Consider the following 21575-nt stretch of genomic DNA (forward strand, 5'->3'; position numbering starts at 1 on the left):
AGATTTTAGATACAGATAATCCCAGTATGGGTATTAAAAAATATCCAGTGACCATTCATCAGGCAGCCCCAAGCAAAGACAAATTTCAGGGTACTTGAGTTTGTGAGGAAGGACAAATGGAATTTTAACTAACCTTGGGTTGAAAATGAGACCCAAAGAGAAGGTGGCCCCCAGTATCTGGCACCTGTTCAGTAAGGTGTGAAGAATGATTGTTAAAAAAAAAAAAAAGAGAAGTAAACTCTAAAAATGAGTATGGTAAATGTTGAGATATTGATAGGAAAATGTAGGGAAGTCAGAGATTTTGGGTAAGACAAAATGAACGTTTTTTTCAATATATGAGATAAGATGGGGCCAAAAGGAATCGGCACTAAAACAAAAGCTAATAAGACCAATATAGATTTTACTGGGATGATAATGTAGTAGGGTTAAATAGTTGGTTGTCTGGAAAATATGGCTGTGTTCTGAGAGACATATTTCAGGGAGTTGAACTTCCAGACTCGTCAGGGAAACCTCTTATACCTTAAAGTTGCACCTTTGACTATTGTGTACTTCTAGTACACAATAGTTGAATTATTTAGAAATAATGAATGGTGGGAGTTATAAAATGTGATGAAATTTATGGTATATATCTGAGATACTTGTATACTGATATACGAATGAGTGCTTAACCTTTCAGGGAGCTTGATCTAATAGTTCAATATTTAAAAAGTTTAGCTATAATTTCAGAACGAAAATAATTAGACTGGCAGTCGTTATTATTTTATCTTCTGAGGGCAAAAAAAAAAAGAGAAATACATATAGTATATATAAATCAAGCCAAGCTGCAGCTATATTTGAAAATAGTTTTTCTTCATTGTTCTTCATTGTTTCGTTGTGAAAGGTTATTTCCAATTGCCTCTTTTCTGTTCTCAGCATTCTCTCTTACAGTCCTTATTTTTTTTTTTTACTTATCACTGCTCTTACTAATTGAAAGTTGTTCCTAAATCTTAGTAAGCATTTATAATTTTTGCTCATGATTTATATTCATTGCCTGTCATTTGTGTGTGAAATTTTTGGGAGTTTGTTAATGATTTGTGAGTTTTATTAAATTTCGACTTTTTTTGGTAGTATTTTTGAGAAATATATTAGTGACTTCATTAAACCACGGTCGTCATGTGAAGCTATTGAGGGACATACTTGCAGCTCTTTCAGGTAATTTTTAGTTATGGATCTACAGTACATTCAAAGTACCCTGCATGTAGGGGCAATACCATATCTTGTAAGAGACATGCCTTTTTGTGTAAATTGTCCCAGCGGTTTCTTTAACTCAGATGAGGAATTGGAAGTAACCTGTGTCTTAGACATGAGAGATGCCTCTTTTGGCATCTTGTTCAGTCATGTCTCTTCTGCAGTCAAGGTTTAATTTTTTATCAGGTTTGGTTTTCATGCCGGTGATTGTGTTCATTGTCTTTTCACCTCAGGGACTTGCTTCCTTAGTTGGATTTCTGCTCTCTTGCCACCTTCTCTGACCTCATTTCTTCTTGACTGCTAATCTTCCACCATTGTCTTGGCCTATGCCTTCCACTTTTACCCCTATGCCTTCTTTGGAGTTCTTGAAATATGCTGATGCAGCTTTTGTAGGTTGCTTGAAAAAGTGGGTATTTTCAGCGTATCAGTCAGTTTATGGTTTTCATTTGTGGGCCAGTTGATAATTGGCCCATCAGTCTTAGCCTGGTTTCCAGCATTCCCTTCAGTGCCTACTTGGTGCCTTTAGGTACTGAATTGTCTTTATGATCATCACCATAGCTGCCTTGATACAGCATGCATTTGCAGTACCCATGCTGATCTGGCATTGAAGGAACTTGTGGTATTGATTGCAACTGTAGTATCAACTGTGTTAATGTCTGTCCATGTGAGTGCTATTTTGCTGCTGTTCACAAGCCTCTCTTTGAAGATATTCCTCTTCCTGTTGACTCATCTTTTGGTTTCTTACATTAATAGCTGTAGTTAAAGATAGTCTGAAGTATGAGAAATCTTCTAGACTTTCAAGTATAATAGTTAGTGCTGAAGTATAATAGTGCGGAATCTGTAAATTTGTCAATCCTCCTGATGTCTGGACTATTAGATGTCTTCTTTTGTGTCTATTTCCGCTCCTTGAGTGCAGTGGAATTAGGACATTGAAGTGGAAGTTTCTCTAAGCCCTCTTTTGATATGTTGAAGGTAGTAGTAATACTTTTCCTCTAATTACTGTAGTTCTAGACAAGATTCTTTCTTACTTGATGCTTCTTTGAGTTTTCTCATTCTACTACCCACTTCCTTCTGGCTGCTCAAACTTTCATTTTTTTTTTTTATTAGCAGTTTCCTTTCCATGTAAATCTTGTGGTTCCGCTTCACCTGCTGCTTATCTTCCAACTATGGCTTGCCTGTTTGTAAGTGTTGTGTCGTGCATCGCATGTCATGCACTGTAGGCATTACTAAAGGTTCTTTGCAGTGTCCCTCCGGCCCCTAGCTGCAACCCATATTGTTTATTTTACTGTACCTCCATTCATATCTTTCTTCCAGTGTACTATTCATCCTCTCCTAACAATTGTTTCATACTGAAACTGCCAAGTTTTCTTCCTGTTACACCCTTCAGACCTACGTACTCTCAATATCCTTTCCAGCACTGAATAACCTCATAGGTCCCAGTGCTTGGCTTTTGTCCTGAATTCTATATTCAATTCCATTCCACCTGAGGATTTAAACAAATAGTGGTGTTTTCATTTAGGAAAATTATTTTTCACACGTAAAGCAGGGAGATTACGTTATTGTGCACCGTAGTTACGACTTTCTCCCTTGTTCTTTGTACTCAATGATGCTTCTCAGTAAGTATTATATTCAGGTGCCAGGGTTTGAAGTTTTTTCATTATTTAACTAAAATTTTAATAGAACTTAGAAAATTCCTTAGGTTGGTTTGGAAGCGCCTTAGCTGAATTTTGATATAATTGCTGAACATGTTTTTAGTTTGTGGAGAAAATATTTTAGTTATATGTGTACTAAGTGTGAGATGAAGTATTTAAGCAAATGCATTTTTAAAATTTATATTAAGACTGTGAGAACAATGTTGTCTCTAGGGCAAAAATGTCATTCACAAAAAGTTTTGATGTTTTGATATTAAATGGTTTAATGCAGGGATGTCCAACCTGCGCATTACGGCCCACTCAGTGTTTGGATGCGGCCCACTATCGACTCTCATTAAAAAAAAATGTTTTTAGCAAATTTATCATGTAGTGAGCTAGAAAGTCTTCATGTAATTTAATTAAAATACTTTATATTTAATAAATAAAAGAATAAACAAAAACAATTTAAAATCAATATGATTAAGAAGAAATTTACAACTGAGCATGCATACTAAGTTTATAACATTGTCAGTTGCTTGGTTCTGTGACTGACAGACATTTAGCAAAAATTCTTAGAATTAAGAATACATCCTTCGAGGCAAATATTGAAAACATTATGGCTGGAAGACCAAGTCAAAAGTCTCATTGAATTAATATTGGTTAATTAAATTTAATGGGTTATTTTATATGTATAGCTACATATAAAACATTACAATGTTGTAATAAAGTGTATTCACATGGTTTTGATAAAATGTCATTTTTCATTAAACTCTGGAAGACAAAGTCAAAAGTCTCATTGAATTAATATTGGTTAATTAAATTTAATGGGTTTTTTTTCTTTGTTTAGCTACATATAAACATTACAATATTAACAATGTTGTAATAAAGTGTATTCACATGGTTTTGTTTTATATTGTCATTTTTCATTAAAATGTATTCAGATATTCTGGGGTTTTGCGGCCCAGTTAAATATTTAAGTTTGCAATGGGGCCCATTAAATTAAAAGGTTGGACATCCCTGGTTTAATGTATTTATTTATTATAAAATTTTGTTAAATGGTTATAAAATTTTTATGACCTTTTTTTTTTTTCTTCTTTTTTATAGATGATGAGGCAAATGGGAGGGTTGGGTGGTGGAGATAGTAGGCCATCGCTTGATGACCTTGAAGATGAAGATTCTGATGATGATGACCTCCCTGACTTGGAGTAATTGTGTCCAGCTGTGTCCCTAGTCTACAGGTAACTTATTTTTTCATAAATGGATCACGATTAACTTTACAGGAAGTCTGCTTTTATTTTATTTTTCCATTGTCATTAACGTTTTTACTTCATATTTGCATTTTATGAGGCGAGTCCTCTGCACTGCCGTATGTCATCAGTACTTTAGTCTGAATTCCTATCTGGCATTAGTATTCATGTATGCCTCTTTGTGTTATCTTACCTTGGCTAGGACAAAATTTTAAAAACTGGGTATAAAATATTTACTTGCTTGTTGAAATAACAAATTGTATTTGATAATTGTGAAATAAACCTTTACGTATACTTTTGAAGATGACATTTTAATGAATTGTGAGTCACATTTACTTTGAAAATGACATTTTAATGAATAGTGAGGCCCCATTGTGGTTTTGACTGGACATCTTAGTCCTAGTCAAAATTGTTGAACCCCATTCCTAATGTGGATTAAACAACAATATTCAAACTCATGGGGGTGTAGAGGTGGTTGAGACTGAAGTTGCAGGGGTGGGAATACCTTAGGGTCCAGTTTGGAGTAAGAAGTGAGGGATGAAGACACATTTGATAGCACTCCCAGGTGACTACATTCAGGAGGGGGAGTCAGTCAGCCAACTTTCCTAACCAAAATTGCATCAGGAAGATTTGCAACAATTCCCTTATTTGCCCTAGTACATGGATTTTTGATCTTGTGTTACATTCAGGGGGAAGCATGTCAAACCACCTGATCAATGCCTTTGTGTGCCCCCAAGTTATGAGAGTTATGTTGATTTCTTCAGTATATCTATAAGATCCTCTTCATCATTGGCATACAACTACGAGGGTGGCACGGAAATCACTAGAATCCAAGCCACAAACTTCTAGCCACTTTTGCCATGTATTGCTTAATGGCTTTGGTTTCAAAGCCTCCCATGGGAATGCTGCAACCTGTTTGAATAAGGCAGACTGTAGGTTGCACTGATTCAAATTTTCAAGCCGTCTTTCATGATCTTGATCACAAGAATCTTTGTCCTGAAAGAACCATCCCCACTACATTTAAATGCATTGTTTGGTACAGCCTCTTGGTAGTATAAATCGGCACCCCCTAGTCCATAGGTCCAAGTAAGTTGTAGTTTTAGGGAGGAAAATGCACTTAGTCTTATTCTTCTGTTATTAGCTCTTCTTCAGATAGGCATACAACACAGTTATTCATCATCATGAAGGTGACCCTTGTGGATTTTTTAGTACATTTTCTTGGTGGTGGCCTATAGGAATGATGACAATCATGTGAACCATGCCTTTTGTGGTGAATATTATTGGAACGACAGTGAGTGGATTTTGTTTTTTAAGTCCCATGTCCATATAGCAGTTACAGAGCTTGATAGAATGGGAGGCTTTAGCTCTGGCAGAACAGTGGCAAATCCTGTTTCCTTTGCGTGAGGCCATGAACATCATGAATTTCTGCCAGCATTTTGTGTTTTCCTGGTTACTTCCAAATCAGGTGAGCCTGGTCGAAGTTGTAAATTTTATAGTGAACTAGATTTTTGCTTTCCAGCATATCTAAGAGCTTCTGTTGGAAATTGTCTGTTTCTTTGGTGGGTGCACTTATTCTCTTTAAACCACTTTCCTATCAAGTAATTCATGGTGGTTACAGAAATGCCATAACTATCTTATCCCAGTTCTCTTTGCTGTGAAAACCACTTTTACACAGTATTAAGTTTCTCATATATTTTTTTTTTTATGGTACATTGCTTTATGTTGCCACAGCAGTATGTGCTTCCAAAGCCTCTGAACTTAATTTTTTGCCAAAGCCATCCAAGCTAACTCAGGCTTTTTTAATGTTGTTCACTGATTGCTTTTTACAACAGAAATGTTCACAGACCTGAGGCACATTTGTTCTAATTTGTTCAGGAGGTCTGACTGCTGGGAAATGGTTAAACACGCTTCTTCACTTCAACATATCAACAATACAAGGCATGATGCATACAATAAGTAAATGTCTGAAGAGGAAGACAACTACATATTGTTCATTGGTTTTCAGAAGCAATATGTAGTGTTTTTCCTTCTCAGGAATTTATTTTATGGAAACAAAAACAGATTATGTATTGTTTTTAAATTTCAGTGAAGAGTGAATCAATTTTCATTTTACACTTCTTTTTCCCTGTGTATCTTATGATTTCAGAACATGATCTCACACAATAAAATAAAAAATCATAGAAATATAACATAAAATTTATTTTAAGGAGCTAATATTATGTTTGATTAACAGTGATATAATTATGTACTACCCATAATATTAGTGGTATTTCAATTTATTTTGGTATGTGTTTGAATTTAGAGCTGAGTTTAAGGGGGCCGGCCGGAACCTCTATATATGGAGGTATAGGGCGAAAAATGCAAAGTCATGAAAAAATTCATGGAGCTTCATATGGCAATTGAGAATACGTATACGAAATATTTAGTCAAAATTCCTCTTACTTTCGTAGTTACAGGGTAATTAGTTAACGTAACTCAATAAGCCTAAAACATTGATCCGTACAAGAAAATGCAATATTTCTTCTATTATCGTGAATTTTGATAATTATTGTCAAAGAAATTGGGAGAAATGGCATCTGTAGACATTCCCCAAGTCGAGAAGGAGACTTCAGGCTCAAGCTACCAAGTCCAGTCCTAGTAGTGCGATCACAGACGTCCAGTAGTCTACACGTTCCATTTCACGTCTGACTTTCGCCTGCTTTCACGTATGTTTATGTATGTTTCGGCAAGAATTTCATCATGCCAATGAGGAAAAGACAAGGGAAACATCTCACTAACATACAGACGAAGAAAAATCGCTCAAGTATTATTACAGAATATCATAATATATGCGTAGTTAGTGAAGAGAGAGGGGAGGGTTGCTTAGTAACGCCCCCGTCTTGCTTGACAGCACACGTCACACTGTGCCTAAGGCTACGATCTTTGAGCAAAGAGATCTTCATTTATGATAAATAACAAAGTTTTGGTTTTTTAAAACCCAAAATGGAATAAGAAATTCATAATAATCATGATTTATTAAATTCTTTGTAAAAAAAAAAGTGTACGCCTTCGAGTTTCACCTCTTGACATTCTCTTGCAATTACGTTTGTTTATCTTTGTTTCGGGCAAGAATTTCATCATGCCAAAGAGGAAAATACAAGGAAAACATCTCGCTAACATACAGAAGAAGAAAATTCGCTTAGTAAGCTGAGTTAGTGAAGGGGAGAGAGAGAATGCGTAGGAAGGGAGTGCCCCATCTTGCCTCAAGCAGTGCCCCAGGCTGCGATATATGAGCAAAGGGATCATCATTTATGATTAAATTATGATAAATAAAATAGTTTTGGTTTATTAACACACAAAAAACAAATATACATTCATAATTAATCCATTGAAATTTATTAATATTGTCTTTTATAGAATACGAAGGAAAACTTTGAACGCCCGTATCTCAAAACTATACTTATTGACCTTCAAAAGCTATCTTCACACTTAGTTTTAAAGCTATAACATTGGAATTTGGTATATAACTCAGAAAGACATTATAGAACAATCAAATAGAGCCCTTTTTTCCAATTTTTGTTTCGTATTTTTTTTATAAATTTTTTTCTCCTGATTTATAGCGTTTATTTTTGACCATATTGAAAAATTCATATTAGCAAAAAAATGACTTTTAGAAAAAAAACTCTCCATTCGATTGGAGGTCTACATCAGGTCTATATATGGTAGTAATCCCAGGTCTTGATATTAAATATCAAGGGAGGAGATAGAATTTGAAAAATGGTTATTTTCGGGATAAATCGCCCTGGCGTCACAAAACCGAAGGTCAGAGGCGGAAATCATATGCGGTTTGGAGATGTCCCAAGTCACCTTATTAAGTGGTATGAATATCAAAGTCCTGTCCTTAAAAAAGGGCATTAGCCGGCCGGCCCCCTTAAGAATATTAATGGTTATAGTTGAACCTCTTGAAACTAGCAGTATGTGGTCCGGGAACTATTGTGGTTCGGCTTGATTTTGAATTGGCTGCCATTAGTTTGTTGCGCTGCCACGAGGATGGCACTGCATATTATTAACAACTTCCCAACTGGATCCGACAGCAACAAATTGCCATAGTCCTTGTTTTTATGAGAATAATTGTTAATAATGAAAATGTGTAAATTCAAATATGTTTTTGATGATAACTTTAAATGAATAATTTTTTTTTTTTTTTAATATTTCACTTGGGAGGGCTCTACCAAGTCAAAAATATACTACTTGAGAAGGCTCTTAACGAGTCAAAACTTTTAATCAAAACAATGATACACTTGGCAACACACGAATTCCTTGCTCTTGGAGTGCTTGAAAGAATTATAGGGGATACAGTTTTGGTAATTTCTTTTTTATAGCTGTATATTTACCCATTCGATATGCCACCCATGATATCAGATGATGCTAGAGAAGGTAAGAAGCACAAGCATAAAGCTGTATCTATGCTAGAAAATGTTTCTTTCTTTAGTGAATAGTTTAGTGTTCATTTTCCTCAATAGGTGGTTGTGTGCTTTTAAGTTTTGACTGCAATGTGATTGCCAAAATTCATTCTTTATTTTGTCATCTCATTACCCTCTACAATCAAAATAAATGGCAAAGAAAATAATAGCGATAATTATGAAGATAGTAAATTTAAGAGAGGTGAAAGTCACCGATAATATTCTGCAGATTCTGAGAGAAGTTAAGTACTGTAGTTGACTTATGGTAGGCTAACTTGAATGTGTAGGCTAAATTTGTTAAATAAAATACACTATTTTAAAGAAAAGATACATTATGAAGTTATGGAATGATAAAGTGTAAAAATAGGAGCAATAAAATTATAAAAAAAAGTGTCAGAACTTAGCCAAGTTGTAGGGTAAGTCAGCAAATGGTTTATTTGTATGTGGAATTAACTGCAAGACTATCTTTACATTGGGGCTTAATTTTTAGGGATTTATTTTATATGGTCCGGCAGTGGCCTGGTTCCAAAGTTCCCGGATGTAAGAGGTTGGAGTGTCATCATTAAGAGTATTATATCTAAATTGTCTATTATTGCATGTCTTTTGAAAATAATCTTCAAGTCCACTATAGTATTCACATGAACAAGACTTATCGTCTTTATCTCTATATTTTGAGTTTTCAGCCGGTTTAGTTATAATTAAATGCAGTGTTACCTGTTGCTTGTGAGTATTTGGAAAATAATAATTTTACAATGTAAGAATTTTTCACTTGTCTACTGTATTTGTCATGAATGATATTTGGAATACAAATATTTGCCTGTTTAGAGGGGTGTATTTGAAAATGTTTGAACACACTAGTAGGTATATCTATGTTTGTCATAGCCATTACTGTCACAAAATCCCGTGGTTATTGATTCCTGAAGAAGAAGAACACACACACACGCGCGCGCGCACACTGTTTTTATACTTACAGTGGTACCTCAGGATACGAAATTAATCCGTCCCTAGGTGGCCTTCGTAACCTGAGCTTTTCGTATCTCGAACCGCATTTTACATGTAAATTCCCTAATCGTTCCAAGCCCTACAAAAACACCCCGGTAAATTTTATAATAAAGCTAAATTGACCAATAAACAATGAAATACAACAATTTGGACCATGACTACGTATACTGTACGTAATTAACCCTTAAACGCCGAAGCGGTAAAAAAAAATTGTCTCCCGTTTGCCGGAGGTGTTTCAGAGTGAGCGCGGAAGCGGAAAAAATATTTTTTTCAAAAAATCACAGCGCACTTAGTTTTCAAGATTAAGAGTTAATTTTTGGCTCCTTTTTTTTGTCATTGGCTGAAGTTTAGTATGCAACCATCAGAAATGAAAAAAAATTATCATTATCATATATAAATAATGCGATATATGATAGCGAAAAAGCAAAATTTCATATATAATTGTATTCAAATCGCGCTGTGCGCAAAACGGTTGAAGGTAACAAGTTACTTTTGTTGTTGTTGTAATGTACACTAAATTGCGATCATTTTGGTATATAACACATTGTAAAACGATAAAAGCAACGCAGAGAAAATATTATCACAAAATAATGCATGAATTCGTAACGCGCGGACTTAAACAAATATTTTTTTCAAAAATTCACCATAAATCTAAATATTGTCCTAGAGACTTCCAATTTCTTTCGGTATGAAGACAAATGATTGAATATTACTATACTGTAAGAGTATTAGCTTACAATTGCAGTTTTCGACCATATCTGACGAGTTAAAGTTGACCAAATGTCGAATTTTTTTATACATGTATTTTTTATATGCAATTATTTCGGAAATAAGAAAAGCTACAACCTTCAAATATTTTTCGTTTTATTCTACATGAAATTGCGCACATTTTCATATATAAAACTCTATGAAGTGCCTAATATGAAATGGAGGAAATATTCCGAGAATGGGACGTACGCATTTCGGAGATTTGTGGCGGAGAATCTGCACGCTGAGGGAAGGAAAGATTTTTTTTTAAATTCACCATAAATCTAAATATTTTGCTAGAGACTTTGAATTTGTTTCAAGATGAAGATAAATGACTGAATATTACTAGACTGTAAGAGTTTTAGCTTACAATTGCGTTTTTCGACCATTTCGGTAGAGTCAAATTTGACCGAACGTGGTTTTTTTTCTATTTATCGTGATTTTATATGCAAATATTTCAAAAATGAGAAAAGCTACAACCTTCAATTATTTCTTGTATTCTACATGAAATTGCGCACATTTTCATATATAAAACTTTATGTAACGGCTAATTTAAAATGGTGCAAACATTACCACAATCGCACGTATGATTTTTTCGGAAGAGTTACTGCGCGGATGTAAAGAAAATGTTATTTTTTTTCATAAATTCACCATAAATCGAAATATTGTGCTAGAGACTTCCAATTTGTTGCAAAATGAAGGTAAATGCTTGAATATTACTAGAATATAAGAGTTTTATAGCTTACAATTGCGTTTTTCGACCATTTCGGTTTTATTTTAAGAGTCAAAGTTGACCGAAGGTTGAAATTTTGGCAATTATCGTTATTTATATGAAAATATCTCAAAACTGATAAAAGCTACAACCATGGGTTGTTTTTAGTTGTATTGTGCATGAAATTGCGCACATTTCCATATATAAAACTTTATATAACGGCTAATTTTTGTACATGCAACTTCCCCGGCAGATATATACTTAGCTTATGTCTCTGACGTCCGACAGAAATTCGAATTTCGCGGCACACGCTGCAGGTAGGTCAGGTGATCTACCCCCCTGCCGCTGGGTGGCAGGAATAGGAACCGTTCCCGTTCTAGAACCAGATTTTCTCTGTCGCGGTAGTGTCAACATATGTTGTTGCTACCTCCTGACTTGATTTTCGTTTTTCATCGCCATCGATCTTCTGGGCTGTCTTTTGCAGGGAAGTACTGGGTCTTTGGTTCGGCCTACGCTTTTATTAACTTTTTAATGAATTTGGCTTCGAAAATTTCGAAGAATATATGACGTGTAACTACCGAAATTTTCGGTAGACACTCACATAGTTTGCAAGAAAGGGAAATATTAATATTTATTCATTAACTATGTGTAATAAGTGTTAATGGAATTGTTGAGGAAATATACTGACTTCCTACTTTAGGGAGTCAGTAAAGCATGTAACTAGATACGTTTCTTTTAAAAGTTTTTTAGAAACTCGTACTAACGAGCAATTAGAGTATTAACAGTACTAGTAGTGTTGCATCCTCATCACCTTCTTACTTCGCAGAAACTTCAAATTCATAATTGCAATTTGAAGACAAGGATTGTGGCTCAAAATGCGAGCTATTGAAAGGTAAGAAGTGATTACTAGTGTTCCCCATTGCAGTGGAGGGTGCGTCTGATCGGCTCTGTCTCGCTCCCAGGCCTAGACCTCTTTCAAGCTCCCAAGCCCAGGGGAGAAGGAATGTCGAAAGCCGTAAGGGGGTTTCAGAGAATCCCCACCGGTCAGGCGTCCCCTCGGCAGGTTCTGTAGAGCGTCCAGACTGCCAAGGATAGCCATTGAAAAGGCATCCTTAAAAAAGTGCGTCTCTTCATCTTACATCCGAAAAGACGAAGAATGTATATGTTCTGATGATCTAGCGCGTTCTCTGAAACTAAGAGAACACTGAGCAAGAGCCAGCCAGGAACTTAGGAAGCCGCGTTCCAGCAAGCTAGCGTGAGCCACGTTCCAACAGCCAGCAGCGAGCCGCGTTCCAGAAAACAGACTAGCGCGACAAGCCGCGTTCTAGCAACCTGAGCGCGAGCCGCGGTTCTAGAAAATTTTTCTTGGCGCAAGGCGCCTGCAAAGAGACGAAGCGCCAGCCCTGGCGCAAATTGCAACAGAAAAACAGACGGCTAGAGCAAGGGAGCCTTATAGTACAGTGGCAATCAGAACGATCCTTCCATTGAACGTTTCGGGCAAGAGGCTCTTTCTAAAAGGGGTCTAGTAGGCGCTCGGAACTATCAGGGCGCACGGGACCTTCCACACAAGCGAACGTTCCAGGAGCGAGTCTCCACTTTCTAGCGTGCGGAACATTCCAGGCGCGCGGAACTATCCAGGCGCTAGGCGCAAGGAGCCAGGCGCCAGAATATTCCAAATCTTCTTAAGAGAGAGAGGTCAGTCGCGAGGCTCCTCTTTGAGTAATGCGGACACACTCCTTCATTCATGCTCTTCCCTCGTTATGAAGAGGCAAGCGCTTTGGGAGTTTTTCTTATAAGAATCTCATCGACGTTTGGGTATGATGGCGGATTGGAAATATCTACTTCCTTCCGTAAACCCTACAGACGAACAGGAATTCTGTCTCTTCCGCGATTTATGAGGAAATCACGAAGATTTAAAGAGTTCCTGGATTAACTTCCTTCCTTAAGGAGATATATATACTCTTTCTATCATTCTATTAACGAAAAGAACGAAGACAGTAAAAAATTTTTCCTTTATCTGCCTCGGCAGGGAAAGAAGGTAGTGGAGTATCTGCTGCATGAGAAATACGAATACGGCAAATCACACATACCGTAGTTACTCTTTGTAGAGCAACTCAATTATCAGTATCCTTCCAGGAATTTCCTAGGAAGGGACTACGCTTAAAGGGATTGTTAAGACAACACCTACTTAGCTTCTAGATTTATCGAAAGTCTTGTTTCGCTTAAATATGCATTAATAAGAACTTCCTGAAGTTCGATAATAATTTTATAAGATTCCTTTATTTAATGGAGTAGCTGGCAACTCTGGAAGAGTAAGGCCAGACGGCTAACGGAGACTGCTATCGCGCCTTAGAGACCAACGCAGTAACATGTAGGTGTCGGTCATGAGTGGTTGGTTACATGTCTCTCTCCTGCGGGATGGAATAACTAACCGTGTCTCTCCCTACAATTGCGGTTTTAGCCTCGGATTGAGGGGATAGTTAAGCAAACATAAATAAAATATTGTCTGCGTTTTGCTAAGAAGCTTTCAATAAGAAAGATATTACAACCTTTCAATGCTGTTTACCGTAGGTAACATTATTAAAAGGATTCTAACGCAGCGGAACTCTATATTATATGATGCTCTCATGCTTACGAAAGCATGGCTTATTAGAGTACATGCTTAGTGAGAAGATGAATGTAGTAGAAGAGAATTCACTTTAAGACTACGGTATGGTCAAGTCTTATGCGCATACCGAGGTTAACTACAGAATTCCTAGTATCCTTACAAAGGTTTCCTAGATTAATGCTGTTTACCACAATGTGACAGTATTATAAAGGAGTCTAATACGGCAGAGCACGAAATAATATAATTCTCTCATCCTTTCGAGAAACGCACACAACCTTTTTAGAGAATCGGATATTTGCTCAAGAGAAAAGATGGTGAGTCGGATGGGAAACATTCTCTTAGTGGCAGATTTGTTTCCCTGATGGACTATACTACGTATATAAAAGTTTTTTCCTACTAAGAACGGAATTAACACGTGAAGGATGTCGGTGGTACCATAAGGGCACAGATGTTCTGGCACATAAACTAAAAGAACTAGAAGGAAGCGCCAGCCTGGCGCAAAGCGTCAGAAGCGCCAGCCTGGCGCAAATTGCGCCAGAAGCGCCAGCCTGGCGCAATGCGCCAGAAGTACCATCCAAGATATTTTCTCGTTTTAGCGAGTTATTAACCTAAGAGTCCAGTAGTGGTTGGTTTGGTGTTTGCTTCTCACCTCGGTGGTCGCGGGTTCGATTCTCGGCCATTCCATTGAGGAGTGAGAGATGTGGATTTCTGGTGATAGAAGTTCACTCTCGACGTGGTTCGGAAGTCACGTAAAAACACCATACAAACAAACAAACAAACCAGTAGCCTCTCGGAGGCTCGGTAACGGCAAGATTCGTTCCTGATTTCGTTACCCATTTAATCGGAAAGGGGTCGCTTACAAGGAATGATGAAATGATTTTTTTTAATCACTTAGGCCAATTCCACGACTCTCTCATATCGCAAAGAGCATCGAGAATCTCTTTTTTTTCGCCCCTGTTCGCGTTAACAAAAGAGAACCTATTTGGGAACAGACACGGAACGTAACGATCCTTAAAGGTTCGATGCAAGATTTTGCATGTCCGTGAGAACCTTCTCGATCGAAGATAATAACTGTTAACGTATGTCTAACATTTATTGAAAAGAGTTTTGAGAACCTGCGGAAAGTCTTCATAGATCTCTTCGCAAGGTAGAAGACGAACAGGCTTCCTATAGACTGCTTCCTTTCCTCGAACCAAGAGAGGTAGCAATATACGACATCTTTAATTTAAAGAAGGGGAATAAACTTTAGTCTTTTTTCCCCTTAGTTATAAATTCTTAACAGATATTAAGATAAATGGGCGTCAAAGGAAGAGAGGATGAATGCCTCATTTTGGCCTTAGAGAGGTTGATTCACAGAAGTCACGTTCTTATCACAGCATGTTTCGTAAGGCTTTTCCAAGGGTATCTGGATATTCTATCAGAATCTATTATAAATAGACCTGAAAAACCTCTCCACTCTGAGTCTTTCCACGTGCAGACTGACCAGAAGTGGACATGAATGAGATTTTTCAAGGTAAATGACAATAGTCATGGCTAAGACATAGAATTGCTGCAGATCGTGCTAGATGGAATGAGGAAACTGTCCTCTTCCGATACCTCTGTGAACCACATAGCGAGGTTTTTTTCTTCACTTTCAGAGGGAAGAATCACCTATGTATATATCTGCTATCAAAGAACGCAGTAAAGGCTATACTCTGTCTCTACAAGGGGAATTAGAGATAACAGAGGATTAAGATCTTCGGGATCTATACGATACCGCAATACGACAAGAGTAGGATATCATGTACTTCGAATGGAATTTTTTTTTTTTTGTGGCCACAGATTCCGTGTTCCGACAAAATGAAATGCTCCTCATCAAACTTCTTTGAGGAAGTTTATGAAGGAATTCTTTGTTTCTCTTAGCCCTAACGACCAAGAAGACAAGTGAATTTTTTGTGCATTGGAATCTCGCATCAGATTCAATGGAGACTCGGCAATGGGTTCTTGCCAGCATAGTATGTCTGGCAAAAGAACTAAATCCCTCTATTGCTGACGCAAACGCTTTCAGATAGAAGTTTAGTTGCCCAGGCAGGGTACTTACATTTTCATCTACAGAAGAAGAGATGGTTTAAACGTTTGCCTAGAGTCTTCAGGGTGCGATGAGGGCTCAAAATGCTTCCCAGAAGGTATTCAGAATACAATAAGAGCTAGAAATCAGGGTTCCGCCCAATTTCAGCTCAGTCTCCTTCGACTTCCAGACTCCTTCCCTTCCTTCTGGGCAAGGATAGGGAAGATTCTGCAACGAGGAACCTCATCAACATGTAAGAAGAGATCTCGTTAGCAAAAGAAGTGTTCACGAAGGATCCTCCTCGGAGGAAGACTCTTCTCTCTCGTATTGTTAGATATCCTGTCGTCTACTGGGTGTAGCTGACTAAAATCACCTCCCCTTGCCAGGGGCCAAAAGCTCAAAGGGGAAGAATTTCTTCCACCCTTCTCCAGTCTCCTGATAAACTATGTGGTTGTTCAGGACTCTCGGACAATGTAGCGCCAGCCAAGCGCCAAATGCCAATACAGGCGAAAAACGCCAGAGGCGGACAGTTCCAAGGACTCTGTCATGGCCGGATACTGAGAAGGAGCGGGTTCCTCCAACCTGGCGCAAATGCGCCAGAGGCGAACAAATCGGACAGATATAAGAGTGTCCGATGTGGACATCGCCAGACAGCCTAGAAGACTCTTCCAAGCTCGAAGCTCCAGCAAGTGTGGAGGAGCCAAGCCAGGCGCGAGGCGCCAGCCAGGCTCTAGGAGCCAGCCAGGCTCTAGGAGCCAGCCAGGCTCTAGAAGCCAGCCAGGCGCCATCCAGGTGCCAGGCTCCTTCAAGGCTAGGCTCCAGTCAGGATTGAGGATCCATCCAGGCGCAAGGCTCCTTCCAGTAAAGAGAAACCTAAAGCTCTGTCATGTAAGAGGGCTAGTCCCCCATTGATGATGACAGGTAAGGCTCTGCCATGTAAGTGGGTCAGCCCCCATTGGCACGATCCGAGAAGGCTCTGTCGTGTAAGCGGGCTAGCCCCCATTGACATGATCCAGAAGGGTTTGTCAGTCATAGGTCCCTACCTCGCTGAAACTCTTGAGGCATGCAGACTCATAGACAGTAATCATGAAGTCTTCTGCCAAGCTCCAGGCGCAAGGCGCCAGCCAGACGCAAGGCTCCAGCCAGGCGCGAGGCGCTAGCCAGGAGGGAGGAGCCAATCAGGCAGCCAGCCAGGCGCAGGCGCCAGCCAGGCGCGAGGCGCCAGCCAGGCTCTAGGCGCCATTCAGGCGCAAGGCTCCAGCCAGGCGCGAGGCGCTAGCCAGGCTCCAGGCTTCACCCAGAAGAGATCTATATCAAAGAATGCCCTGGCTTCTTTGAGACAATGTGATCTCCTAAGCACTTGACAAGTGCATTGATGATTCCTTCAAACAGCTGAGAATTAAAAGCGCATGAAGTGCGAGCTTTTCTGTATTCTTGTTCTTTCCTTAACAATATGTCATAAGGACATATTAGCTGTCACATACGGGAGATGCAACTCTGTGTTGACTTCCCATATCCGAAGGATGTCAAGATAACCTACGAGAGATCCTTCTCTCTTGGTTGATACGTGTCTGCGGATACATTGCTGGGATAGGGAGCCGATACTGATCCCTTAACTAGTGAGTTAACTTTTAGTTAACTTCGTGTTTTTTCTTTGGGTTGTTTGAAAGGAGTTTGGGGATAACTCTTTTCAACTTAAGCACTAACCCTCGTGTTAGGATCAGGTGATCGGGATCGGTGTTGTGCTCCTTAATTATGCCACTAGACATAGGCATATTGTCATGTAAGAGGCTCTGTCGAGTAAATGGATAAGACCCCATCGACAGACCCACACAAGAACTCTTAGCCATAGGTCACATCCTCGCTGAGGCTCTTGAGGCGAAGCAGATTCCTAGGCATTAGCCATGGAATCTTCCGCCTGAACAAGTAGGAAACCAAGGTTTTATTTATTTATTACCTACAACGTATGTTGTTTACCTGTCTATTCTCAGTAAATAGTTGTCTCTTACCCACCACCAAGGGTGTCAATCAGCTAAGTATATATCTGCCGGGGAAGTTGCATGTACAAAAATGATATTGTTAGAATACAATAAAGTTTTGTACATACTTACCCGGCAGATATATACGATGAATGGCCCACCCAGCCTCCCCTCAGGAGACAGGTGGAAGAGAAAATCTGGTTCTAGAACGGGAACGGTTCCTCATTTCCTGCCACCCGCAGCGGCAGGGGGGTAGATCACCTGACCTACCGTGGCAGCGTGGGTGCCGCGAAATTCGAATTTCTGTCGGACGTCAGAGACATAAGCTAAGTATATATCTGCCGGGTAAGTATGTACAAAACTTTATTGTATTCTAACAATATCATTTTAAAATGGTGCAAACATTACCACAATCGCATGTATGATTTTTTTCGGAAGAGTTACCGCGCGGACGTAAGGAAAAAGTTTTTTCATAAATCACCATAAATCGAAATATTGTGCTAGAGACTTCCAATTAGTTGCAAAATTAAGGTAAATGATTGAATATTACTAAAATATAAGAGAATTTAGCTTACAATTGCGTTTTTCAACCATTTCAGTAGAATCAAAGTTGCCCGAAGGTTGAAATTTTGGCAATTATCGTTATTTATATGGAAATATCTCAAAACTGATAAAAGTATTTTATTGTGGTATTCTACATAAAAATGCGCACATTTTCATATATAATACTTCATGTAACGGCTAATTTACAATGGTACAAAAATTATGTCAAAGTGACAAAATAATTTCTGAGATGTGTCACAGATACTTGTTAGTGCGGCAAGAAAGAAATTCGCGCCTGCGTAACGATTGTAAACAAAACAACACCTTGATCCGTGAACTCCCAGCATCCCCCAAAGCGCGTGATTCAAAAGTTTTAGGCTGGTAGGCCTATAAGTATTTTTCCGCGAATTTTAAAAAAAACTTTTGTAAGTCGACGTAAAATACTTCCAGTTGGCACACGAGAGACAAAAAATGTTGATGTAAAATGTGTAGTCGGCAGTAAAGGGTTAAGTTATGTAGTATACTTAAGTTCTCATATAACACGATAAAGTAGTACAACGAAATCACTAACACGAATTTACGTTAAACGAAGTCGTATATGTGGCGTGGTTGGTTTGGTGTTTGCTTCTCACCTCGGTGGTCACGGGTTCGATTCCCGGCCATTCCACCGAGGGGTGACCATGCAACGTAAAAACACCATACAAACAAACAAACAAATATATGTGAACGAACGAATTCCGTGTGCGTACACAAATGCTGGTGTAAAGCAGTGGGCGAAGGACACCTTTACGTAGAGCACGATGGGAGAGATGCTGACCAATAGGAGAGTAGGTTCTTATGGCAGTGACTAGCACCAGGAACCAATTGAAGAGTGGGAGGATGGTGGCTGAGTGTACTCAGTTGGAGGGGCGTGAGTTTTAAAATGGTTATTGGTGGTCCGTGCGAATCTCGGGACTTACAGCAACAACCTTTCGTAACCTGAACTATTTTTCCTATGTAGAGGCAAAAAAAATCTTCATATTTGCAATCGTAACTTGAATTTTTCGTAAGCTCGGACTTCGTATGTCGAGGTACCACTGTATAGGTATATTATTAGTATCATCACTGATATATCCAATATCCGAGAAAGTTAAAAAATTTTTATGTCTTATGTCATGACACCTTATGGACATAAAGCTAACTGTTTTATATTAGGTTGTAAGATGAAGGTAAGAGGGAAATGATAGATTTAGAATAGAATTACAATATGATATAAAAAATAATAGAGTACAACAAAACTAAAAGGAAGCAGTAATAGAAGTATGTAGTACACTAAGAATAAGAGCAGACATTAAGGCAACATGCTAGAATGACCTATTAGAAATGTAACTAATAAGAGTTAATCTGAAGCAACCAGAATATATACAAAAGCAAGCCACAAAAGTGTTAAGTGCTAAGTAAATTATTATTTGAGAATTAGAAGTGACAATAGTGAAAAATATAGGAAAAGTAAATATATATTGCTTAAGAAATGTAAACTGGAATACACTGTAAAGAAAGGATATATACCGAAACATCAGAGTATGAGTAGTAGATAATACGTACTAAGCTCTTGTCAGAGTATGAGTAGTAGATAATACGTACTAAGCTCTTGTAATTAGTTGGAATAATTGGTAAAGATGCTAGCAGTAAGGTAATTAATTTTAATTAAGTATATTTATTAGAGCTGGAATTGACACATTTTATTTTGCCTTAGGTATAGGAGTTAATTTTATTTCTTGATTTGGAGCTTATCGAAAATGTGAAGAAATCGATAAGATTTTATAGGTAATTTTGGGTATTACAAATATCATACACATAACATATCTGGTAAAAAAATGACCAGTAGATTGATGGATTTTGGTTCAAATCTTTCATTAGTTCTTCTGTATAAAGGTGTATTTTAGGTTTGGATTAGAGCTTTAAATAAATGTTATGAATGAAAAGTAAAGTAGATTTATGTTTCAGGAGCCCTCTGCAGACCACTTTGATGCATGGAGAGACAGACAGCATGATGAGCTGTGTGTTATCCAAGTCAAAGAGTGCGGGGTTAGAATGAATTCGAAGTTGGGATGATAAACCAGCAACTTTGTTGGATTGACATGACTCCATGTGGTGTTCTGTTGTATTGTTAGCAAGAAGACTTTCAACTGATGGCACTCCTCATCGTGAACGAGGAGTCACTGTGCACAGACAGTAGAGAATACAAGTGGCTCTGAACAATTTGTTCCATGATGAAGAGACAAGACTTTTCCAGTCTTTTAGAAAACTTCATTGAATTTGTTTTAATTTTTCAAGGACTTAAAGCAAATGCAAGATATTTGTAAGGTGACATAAAATAACTTGTATATGGAAAATGCTAGTATTTTGTATTTGTTTTCAATTTTTTATCAGAAGTTATGAAATTCAAGTACCCAGTTGAATTTTTGAAGGCAGCATTATTTATAATCAAGAATCTATGCCAGATTGAATTATAAGTGTATTTTGGAATTGTTCAGGTAATATATATTGAGTTATTCTAGTTGATTAATAGAAAATCGTAAGATATATATTCCAATTGGGTAGGTAAACTTGCCATTTTTCATTTTGTAGGTAAAATTGCCTATTGCTTTTAAACCCTTATGCTTTCAGAATTTCAAGGGTAGTTTTGATGTCCTGCATTTTGTTCCCTCCCTTTAAAGGAAACTGCCCGTATTGAAATACTATAAGTAAATTAAAAGGAAAATCAGTTAATTTGGTAAAAGAGTAATTATGTATTGATTTGGGCTATTTTTTCAGTTTTGTTACAAGATACAGGCAGTTGTTACCTGGATCTATCTTCCAATACACATTAAGTGCAGTTTTGCGTATTATTTAAACCTACAGCAGGTGTTATACGAGATGCACAAAAACTCAGTTGCAGTGTTAATGGCTTCTAGTTTTGGAAAACTATTTGAAAAGGCATACAAGTGCTTTCAGTTCAGTGCTAATGGCCTTACGATGGATAGTTTGTTAAGCGTAAGGGCAATGTTTGTTTATTTCATGTGGTACACTGAAGTATTTACTTCAGATTTTGTATTTATTTGCCTGTTTTGTTATACAGCTACAAGGTTAGTTCTCTCTACATTTTACAGCTGTATGGAACAAGTGTACCATGCATTGAAGGTTTAGTGAACCATTTTTTATATTAATATCTAATAAGGAACATTGCCTACATTTTAATGTTATTGCTGAAAGTACAAGAATAGGAACTGTCTTGTTAACTAATAACCTATTTTCCATTGAATTGCTAACAGAAATTACGTAGGTGGGAATTAAGGAAATAAGTTCACAAGATAGATTCACTTTAAAAAAAAAAACATTAAATTGAAAAGGTGAACGTCAAGACAAAAT

At 37.8% G+C, this 21575-nt stretch overlaps 1 protein-coding gene across 1 annotated transcript in view; it reads left to right on the forward strand.

Annotated features, from left to right (window-relative positions):
- The window catches only part of LOC135224564 (co-chaperone protein daf-41-like), a 99422-nt gene extending 78380 nt beyond the window's left edge, over positions 1 to 21042 (forward strand). The window contains exons 4-5 of the mRNA XM_064263673.1: positions 3963 to 4096; positions 20172 to 21042. Coding sequence (XP_064119743.1) covers positions 3963 to 4067 — 105 coding nt within the window. The 3' untranslated portion in view covers positions 4068 to 4096; positions 20172 to 21042. The remainder of the gene's footprint in view (positions 1 to 3962; positions 4097 to 20171) is intronic.
- Positions 21043 to 21575: the final 533 nt, after the last annotated feature.

Source organism: Macrobrachium nipponense, chromosome 12 (assembly GCF_015104395.2).
Source record: "Macrobrachium nipponense isolate FS-2020 chromosome 12, ASM1510439v2, whole genome shotgun sequence".
Lineage (NCBI taxonomy): Eukaryota > Metazoa > Arthropoda > Malacostraca > Decapoda > Palaemonidae > Macrobrachium > Macrobrachium nipponense.